The 9,730-nt window shown below is 59.7% G+C and overlaps 1 protein-coding gene across 1 annotated transcript in view; it reads right to left on the reverse strand.

The window, feature by feature from the left end:
• The window catches only part of PLXND1 (plexin D1), a gene marked incomplete at its 5' end in the record, with an annotated part of 54,915 nt that extends 45,186 nt beyond the window's left edge, over nucleotides 1-9,729 (reverse strand). The window contains one exon of the mRNA XM_034657254.1: nucleotides 8,431-9,729. Within this exon, the coding sequence (XP_034513145.1) occupies nucleotides 8,431-9,729 (1,299 nt within the window). The remainder of the gene's footprint in view (nucleotides 1-8,430) is intronic.
• Nucleotide 9,730: the final 1 nt, after the last annotated feature.

Below are 9,730 nucleotides of genomic sequence, written 5' to 3' on the forward strand. Positions count from 1 at the left end.
GGCCTGGCCTCCACTTCAAGGCCTCTGCCCACTGCCCCCCCATTATTTACCGATCAGAGCAGAAAGCACTCCATGACTAACGCCCCGCTGGGGCCTCGCTGGGCCTCATAATGGAGCTTCGAGCTTCCTCCCTCCTCCAGCGTGTGATTTATCGTGTTTCAGGGTAAAGGATGGTGGACGGGGAGGGGCCAGCCCCGCTGGCCCAACGGAGCTCAGATCTCGGTGGCATCGAGTGTCAGCGGGAGAGTGGGTGGTGCAGGGGCCCATCCAGGCAGCCTGTTGGGTTCGGCTCTGGCCCAAACATGGGCTTTGAAAAGAAGAGAACAGCCACGCTCCAGGGGTAGCCACGATCCAAATGCATGTGGCTGGTGCCAGAAGACTTTCCAGGCCTGTCCCCACGCGGCACCGGCTGGTTTCCATGGCAATCCCCACACCGTTGTCAGAGCCCGAGAGGCCCACGGGAGTCACCTGGTCCAGCCACAGTGGGGGCTCTGGGAGAGAGCCTCCTGCTTCTGCCAGCACCTAGCAGGACTGAGGAGTCCCTTCTAGAACCAGATCGACCATGTCTCACTCTTCCTCCAAAGCCTTGCTGGCTCCCCGCAGCCCACAGGACAGCATCTAAATCCTTGGCCTGCACCCCAGACCCCACACACTCTTAGCTTCATCTCTGCCTGCTACCCAAGCCACGTTCCACCACATCTCTGGGCCTTCGCCTTTGCCTGGAATGCCTTCCCCGGCCCCATCTGCCCACGTAGCTCCAACATCCCCCTCCTCCAGGAAGCCTTCCTTGACTCTCTCAGAAGAGGCTGGGCAGTGTGCAGCCCCGGTTGCAGCATATCTTCTGTCATGATCTCCTCCCTGACTGGGAGCTCCTGCAGGGTAGGGGCAGTCCGAATCATCCCTTTTTGGGGGCTGCCATGTAACAAAGCTGGGCCCCCTCCTAGACTGCCACATTCTAGAGAACGCTCCACCAGGAGCAAGGGCAGGCAGGAGTTGCTGCCTACGACGTGCTGGGCTCTGGTGGGTGAAGGCTGAGGCAGCCACAGTCCTGGGGAACAGAAGCCCCACGCCTGGGACCATGCTGGGGGCTGGGGCTCACTGGGAAGCTCTCACTCTCCTCACAGCAGCCCCAGCAAGGCCAGAGCTGCCCTGGGTGTGTTTCCTCACCTTTAAGATGGACCCATTCACCTCTTGCCACTGTGACCGCGAGGGCACCTTGGGATCACACCCCTTCAGTCAGTGTTTTGGGAGGAACCAGGGAGTGAAGGGGTTGAGCACGGGCTCCACAGCGAGACCCCCGCTCCACCTTTCACCCACCGCGTGACCTCAGGCAAGTCACTTAACCTCTCTGGGCCTTGGTTTCCCTGTTCTGTAGATTAGGGGTAACACTCATCTCATTCCATTTCCGGGGGGATTAAAGACTGGCTACATAAAAGAGCCTGCAAGTACCGGACACAATTCCCAGGAAGCAAGGGCATTAACAGCGGGTGCGCTGGTGCTGCTAGGAGCCGCTCCGGGACAGCCAGCGCTCCCTTGCTACCCCCACAGCCCAACTCTGATCGGGAAACTGAAGTCCAGAAAGGGGACGGGACCCCACATCGACCGGGGCTCAGGCCCGCATGCTCCGTGTCCAGACACACCATGTCCCTTCTCCCTCCAGCAGCCCGAGGGCGATCCGGCCCCACTCCTTCAACGCCATGAGCACCGGCAGGTCTGACTCTTGCAGCGCACACAGCCTCTGCTGAACACAGCTGCCCGGTTCTTCCCCATGCCGGCCCCATTTTACAGATGGGGAAAAGAGGACCAGAGAAGGTGAGTGACTTGCCCCAGGCCACGGCTAGGAAGGCGCAGCGCCAGGATTAGAATCCAGGGAGTCGGTGCCAGGGTCCAGCACTCATGAAGCCTCTGGGCCTGCGCGGGCATGGCAGGTCCTAACGGTGGGTATGGTTAGGGCCGGACAGATCCTCCATCCCCTCTCCGAGCCAACCTTGGATGGCGCCGTACTGCCCAGGAGGGGAGGCAGCCGCCCAGCCCAGTACCTAGCCAGCATTGGTCCAGGCCTGGGGTCACTGTTGAAAGAGATTTGTCAAGTATCCTTCAAACTGACCACATCCTTCGGTTGCACACTCAAAGGGCCAGGAGGCTCACTCCTTCCAGAATCCAGATGTTCACATTTTTAGACATGAATGCAACTCGTACTTCCCTGCCTCCCCCACTTGCTCAGAAGGCCTGACCAGACCCAGCTTTGACGGATGCCCCGGCCAGCCTCTCCCTACTCTGGAACTGAGTCACTGCCCCTCAGCTCCCAGCTGCCGTCCAGGACCTGCGTGAAGGTGCTGTCACAGAGGGGGTTTTGTACAAAGGGCCCTGCCAAGTCTCCATGGGGCAGGGTAACTGCAGAATTCCCAAGTAAGAGCTCACAGCTAATACCAGCCATTGTCCACCATGGTGGCGACAGCCAGTTTGCAGATCTCCCTGCCTGCTAACCAGCCATGTGACCCTGGGCCTCAGTTTCCCCATCTGTAAGCTGGAGACAATAGTATTTCCTGCCTTATGGAGGGGGGCTGTGAGATCAAATGCACTGGCACTCGTGAAGGGCCAACATGGTGGCCCCACTCAGAACTGGGAGCTCAGCCATGTTTATTATCCAGCCCCAGAGAGCTGACAGGGCACCTAGCCTCCGCACACCCCTCAGGCCCACCAGATGCCCGGTGTCTGCCCCATCAACGGCACTGAACACATGCCCGCTTTCTCCCCGTCAGCCTCTGCCTTCCTGCCTCTGAGATCACTCAGCTGGGGCGGCCCTGGACACACCTTTGCCTCACCCCTCTGTCTCGCCCACCCGAGTCACCTTTAGGACCTGGTGTGATTCCATCTCCTCCAAGGGCCTGACTTCCCTCCTCTGAGCAACCCCTGCTCCGCTGGCTCTTTGACACATGCCAAGCACATTTTTCTCAGATGTAGTATTTCCCTCCTGTTACTAATACCTGCACCCACCATTTCCTGGGCACCACACGTGAGATTTTAATCTGCCCACATCCTCAGAGGGAGACACTGTCCCATTTTACAGTGAGGAAGCATGAGGCCCAGAGAGGGTAAGACTCACCCTGGGTCACACAGCATATGGGGAGAAGAATGGGACTCAACGTCTCATACCAGGGAGTCAGGACTGGTGACATTCCCAGGGTTGGTTGGGATATTAACTGTCGCCTGGCCCAAGGCCTGTCTGTCTCTCTAGGCTAGAAGGTCATCCTAGCCAACCCTGCTGGAACCACCTGAGTCCCACCAAGTGTCTGCTTGTACCTTTGGCTATGGGAAGCTCACTCCCAGCCCCCAGTCCAACTCCAAATGTAAAGCCCATCTTGGAAGCTCTGTCTCCCTCCACCTCCACCCAGCATTTCAGCCCCTAAATTGGTTCAGAAAACGCCTTCTTGACGACGAGCACCCACCCACCGCATGCCAGTTTAAAACAGCCTGAGGGGTTTTTTCCACCTTTACTATAAAAAGACACCTTGAAAATGCAGCATTGGCATTTCCCTGTTGGTTTTCCTTTTGACTTAAAAAAAAAACAAATATCACGGTCACTCAAAGGTTGAGAGGAAAGATTCAAAAGGCAGGGAATCAGACTCAGCTTCCCCTCGCCTTGCTGGACAACGCTGTGCCTCAGTTTCCCCCACTGACAGCACACAGCAACTTCCCAACTGGCTTTCACCTCAAACATAAATGGAGGAAGGGGATCCAAGCTACACGCATGAAGGATATTTTTCTCACTCATTTTCTCTCTCAAAATCATGCCACGGCCCCAAATATGCCAAAAATAATCAGGGACAAAGTTGGGGCCCCCTGAAGCCTGGCGGGGTGGACAAGTCTCCCTGCTTCTGACCTCACACCTCAGTAGCTCCTCCCTTCTCCAGCAGATTCCTGGATAGAAGGCGGCAGCAGAGGACAGAGTCCTCCAGGTGAGAAGCTGGAAGGTCTGAGATCACTCTGACTGAGCGGCTGGACCTGTGGGGTCAAAAGACTCCCCGAACACGAGTGGGAGGCTGGACTTCCAGAGGCCCACCCGAACCACCTCACTTGAGGGTCAGATGTCCCTAGACAACAGACAGAAAGACAGGGTCCTGGACCCCACCGTCCAGCCCCCCTGAGACCACCTGCCGCTATAGAAGTCAGGCCAGATGGATCTGGAAAAGAAAGGGATTCCAGGTGCCTGGAACCCCCCCCGACACCCCCAGGCCAAATCCGTCCTCTCCCCCAGAGGCACCCCACCACATGCCCTACTCCAACAGCACCAGCTTCCATCCCGATGCTGGACCACACTGGGCAGCTTCCTGCTCCACCCTGTCCGTCCCCACCTCTGCGGCTACATCCTGGCACCTGAATCCGTCCGGAACACACTGCTTCCCTCCGTGCCCGCAGACCAGGCCCTACACAGCCCCCAGGAACAAGGCCCGACCTGCCGCCTCCCCCACCGTGCCCAGCGCCCACCACAGGGCCCGGCACACAGTAGGCGCTCAAGAAATATTTGCGAGTGAGGGAGTGAATCTCTTGCCTGGAACATAGCACCGGCCCTCCAACTACTCTCCCTGCCGCTCATCGTCCCTCTCACTAGCTTCCGAGAGACTTTCTAAAATAATTATATTAAAAATAACGAGAGTATAGTTGACCCTTGAACAATGCGGGTTTGAACTGTGTGGGTCCACTTACGTGTGGTTTTTTAGAGGACAGCACTGTGAATGTATTTTCCCTTTGTTCTGATTTTCTTCATAACCTTTCCTTTTCTCTAGCCCACTTTCTTGTAAGAATACAGCATACAACACAGATAATACACAAAGCAGACATCAGCCCCGTTTTATGTTGCCGGTAAGGCTCCCAGTCAACAGAAGGCTGTTAGTAGTAGTTAGGTTTGGGGGAGTCAGAAGTTATATGCAGATTTTTACTGTGCAGGGGGTCGGTACCCCTAACCCTGAGTTGTTCAAGAATCAACTAGAATCGCAAACACGAGTGCCAGGCACTCTACTGAGAGCTTTACAGGTGTTATCGCCTTTAATCCCCACAACAGGCCTGTGAGGTAAGTACCTTCTTATCACTCCCATTCGACAGAAGAGGAAAGTGAGGTACTCATTCAGATCACATCTCTGCTCTGGCTGAGACCCTTCATGGCTCCCACGTCCCCAGGATGCAGTCCCAACGCCATGGTGCAGCCTCCCTACACCTGCGGGCCCTACCCCTCTCACCCCCTCTCACCCCCCTCTCACCGCTCGCCTCACCGCAGGGACCACCTTTAGTTGCTCTGGCCCACCTTGCTGTGTCCTACCTCCAGGCCTTCACACAGGCTGTTCCCTCTGCTGGGACCCTTTTGTCACCTCATGCCAGCTTCACATGGCTAACCCCTGCTCATCCATCCACCTCCACGTTGAGAGCACCACTCCCCGAAGCTATGATGTCCCCTCTTGGGGCTCCCTCTGTCCAGGTTCTCTGATTACCCACCCCCCGGCCCCCTGGGCTCTAAGTGCCTGGCCACACATCTGTCCTCTGCTCACCTGCACAGGCCATGAGAGCAGAAACGGAGTCACCATTGGGCTCCAGCTCCCAGCGCCAGGCTGGGGCACACAGTAGGGGCTTGGGAAATGTCTTCTGAGGCCTCCATCTGAGGCTAGAGGTGGGACATGGTGGGGTATTTACTGCTGTAGAACCAGACAGAAGAGGTCACCGCTGCCCGGGGCCGAGCGCAGAGCCGTGTTAATAAGGCCCCCAGGAATGGCAAGAACAGCAGGCAGCTACCAGGAGCTACTATGGGCCAGGCTCCCCGTGCTTCACATTAACTCATTCATTTAGTCCTTGAAGCAATCCTTAGGGATTCGTTTTTAGTGTCCCCACTTTATGGAGGAGGAAAGTGAGGCTCAAAAGGGTTAAGTCACTTGCCAAGGTCACATAGCTGGGAAGCGACAGAAGAGGATTTGAATCCAAGGTACAAAGTCCAAGTTCTTGGCCTGTAGCTGGGGAGCTGGCAACAGCCTGAAGCAGGAACAACCAGCCCCCGCCCCGCCCCCACCCAGGGCTAGGCTAGAGGCCTAGACCCTGTGGCCTTGGACACATCTGGGAGATACATCCCAGCAGCACTGTCCTGTGTCCACAGCTGGGCATGGGGAAGGGGAGGGGTGTGGAGGACACAGGGAGAGCGGCTAGGAGGGCCAGAAATCCACCCCACCTGGGGGTGGGGAGAAGGCCCATGGCCACTCTGTCCCTGGGGCTGTGTCCCTGGAGAGGCCCTGCCCCTCTAAGGAGAAGGAAGCCCCAGCCCCCTTCAGCAGAGTGAGTCACCGCACCAGGCCAGGCTGGGGACCGTGGGAACCAGGCCTGTTCCTGCCAGAGGGGGAGGGGGATACTGCAGTGGCGGCCTGAGGAATCCCATGGATCAACCCACACCAAGGGCCTGGATGGACATACAGACCCTGGAAAGGCCGAAGGCCCAGGGGCTGGCCTGACCTCAGCTTGGGCCACCCCAGTAGGGTCTTCCCTCCGTAAAACAGGGATTGACTCCCCACTCACCTCCTCTAGCCCTGAGACCCCCAAACAAAGTTTATACCCTCAAACACACCCCTTTGGAGGATGTGGCTCTGTGGAGGGGAATGGGAGATGTCCCAATCACAGGGCTGGGCAGCCAGCCCTGACCTGGCCAGCCCCCATGGGTGGCAGTCTGCCCTGCTCACCCACCGTGACCTTTATTTTCAGGGCTACCGGCCAGCTGGCGGCAGGCTGCTGTGGGAGCCCGAAAGCAGGATTAGGAATCTGCATTTTCTCAAAGCCCCAGTGTTGGGCACACCCACAGGGGAACAATTAATCTCATGAGATTCTCCCCGCAGCCTGAAGACCATGGAGAAGGGACGGGGCAGGGCCATGGGGGGCCTGGCCCCAAGGAGAGCTCACCAAGAAAAGGCTGAGTTCAGCATCTCGCTGCGAGAGAAGCTGAGGCTTCCTAGGTGTTGAAATGGACTCCCCCGGCTCACACGAGGATGCAGAGTGTGGAAAAGGCACAGGGTCCCACCTCTCAGGGCCCCCTGAAGAAGTGACCCCTTGCTAGTGGGCTTTCTTGAGGGGACCTGCACAAAGTTCCCTTCCACAGCTGTGTCATGTCCCCCACAAGGTCAACACACACAGTGATCCCCCAACCTGGCACCCTCACCTCAGTCCAACCCAGTCCCAGCTGCCTGGGCCCCATTCCCACCCCGCCGGTTTTGCTGCCTGCCGCACAGGGCCCTCTCCTGCCCGCTGCACACCCCAGGGCCGCATACAGTCCTCTTCACTTCCCTCTGCTCCCCCGGCTCCTGTACCACATCAGCCACCTGAGACTCCTCCAACACACGTGCACATACACACACTCTGAGCTCCGTGTCCATTAGGCAGCAAAGGATCAGTGGTGTTAAGAACACAGATGAGGCCAAACAGCGTGGATTCAAACCGTGCCTCTGCTGGTTCCCCGCTGTGTGATTTTGAGCAAGTTACTTAACCTCTCTGTTCCTCAGTTTCTTTACCTGTAAAATGGGGGTGAGAGTAGGCAACCTCAGAGGGTTGCCATGAGAACCAAGACGGTTATGCCATTTGACGCACTTCATAGGCATTCCACAAGTGTGGCCGGCTAGCCTGCAGCCCCCAGGCCTAGTACATGCTAAGTGCTCAATTTATACATGTTGAATGAGTGAATAGAAGTTGGCCTCAGGAACACAGCTGTCTGCCAACCAGTGGTCTCCCCAGAGTACCTATGGTTCCCAAACACCTGTGTTCTCTGCCACACACATCCCACTGCACACCCAGGCCCTCCCTGCTGCCTGTGTCCCTGCGGGACACTTCTACCTGCCCTACATTCCTGCATGACCGGCTCAGTGACACACGACCCCATCACTCCCTCCCTCACACACATCTGCAGGGTCCTGGTGCACACCTGCATACCTCCCTGCACACCTGCCACACCCAAGCACACATCTGCCAACTCCCAGAGCAGCCCTGATAGGCTCACAGCAGCCCGGGACACGCCTTTGTTCATGCACTCACTTGCTCTGCACTCGGCACACACCTAGGACCACCTCGTGCACACCTGGGCTATATATGCGCCTTTGGCTCTCTCCCCGCACATCTGTAACCTGACTCCTCCCACACACCTAGTCACACTCACCTCTAACCCAGCACTCCCTTGAGTGCCCGCAGGCGCACACCTATACCAAATCTGCACCAGTGCCCCCACCGTGGCCAACACCTGGGTCCCAACAAATGCACCTGTGGCCCAAAGTACCTGGGTCTCCACACGCACGTCTGGGTCCCACACATTCACACCGGTGTCCCGCTCAGCGCACAACCCGCCCAGTTACCCGCACGCTCTCCCTCCCCCCTCGCCCCCCCACCCCGGGCGCGTGTCCCTCTCCTTTGGCATACCTGGATGTTGCGCTTGCGCTCGCAGGCCGGCCCGGTGCCTTGCACCACGCTGTCGAGAACCGCCACCACGTCCGGTGCGGGCTCCACGAAGCAGGCGTTGCGCGCGGCGCGGATAGCAGCTTGCACGTCGGCGAAGCGGAAGGCGCACAGCGCGGCCGGAGTCGCGCGGGCCGTGGGGGACCCCTGCGGCCGCTCGAAGACGGCAAAGAGCAGCTCGCGCGCGGGGAAGACGGACACCAGGCGGCTGTAGAGGTCGCCGCGGCCCGCGCCGCCAGTGCACTGCAAGCCCAGTTGGATGTAGGACTCGGTGAGCTTCTTGGCGTCGCCGCCGGCGCCGCGGGGCAGGCAGATGCGCGCCAGCAGGCTCCGCGCCTGGCTCTCCTTGTCGCCCGCGCGCGCCTCGCTGTTGAGCGCCAGGTACGCGTAGGACGCGGCGCCCGGCGGCGGGTCGGGCGGGTGCAGGAAGGCGCGCACAAAGCCCAGCTTGTGCTGCTCCTTGGCGCCCTGCTTGATCTTGAGAATGTTGTCGTCGGAGGGGTTGAGGTCGAAGGTGAAGAGCTTGGCTAAGTCGCCGCGCGCATCCAGAGAGCGGATGGCGATCTCGGGCGTGTTCTCGAAGCGGTGGTCCTCCAGGCTGCGGTTGCGCGGGAAGTAGGCGCTGCCGTAGCCGGTGTACGTGGCGCCCACGAGCAGGCGGCTGCCGCCCGTGCCGGCGGCCGGCGGCAGCACCAGCCCCACGGTGGACGCGTTCGGGTGGTTGGCCGCCACGTTCAGCATGCTGGGGAACACCGTGACGGGCTCCGCGGGCGGCGCGGCGGGCGGGAAGCGCACGGCCACCGCGGAGATGTTGCCCCGGCGCCGAAGCTGGCAGAAGCCCTGGTAGATGGACCCGCACACGACCACCAGGCCCTGGCCGGGGTCCAGCTGAAGGATCTTGTTGTAGTTGTCGGTGAGGCGCCGCGGGTGCTCGCACGAGGCCTGAGGCAGCTGCGGGGCGTGACACAGCGGGCTGTCTGCCACGGGGCCCACGGCCGCCTCGGCCTCCAGGCTCAGGTTGGCGCCCGACAGCTGATAGAGGCGGTTGACGGCCGCCAAGTACACCGTCCCCGCCGCGCCGTCCAGGGCGAAGTTGTTGGTGGGCGTGGGCGAGGGGAACCGGCGTTGGATCTCCAGGGCGCCGGCCCGCGCCGCCCCCAGGAGCAGCAGCAGCGGCAGCAGCGGGCACGGTGTCGGGGCCCGGAATGGCGGGCGCGGCGGCAGGGGGCTGGCCGCGGCGGCCCGAGCGCTTAAGGGGTGCGCC

The sequence above is a fragment of the Ailuropoda melanoleuca genome, chromosome 4 (assembly GCF_002007445.2).
Source record: "Ailuropoda melanoleuca isolate Jingjing chromosome 4, ASM200744v2, whole genome shotgun sequence".
Lineage (NCBI taxonomy): Eukaryota > Metazoa > Chordata > Mammalia > Carnivora > Ursidae > Ailuropoda > Ailuropoda melanoleuca.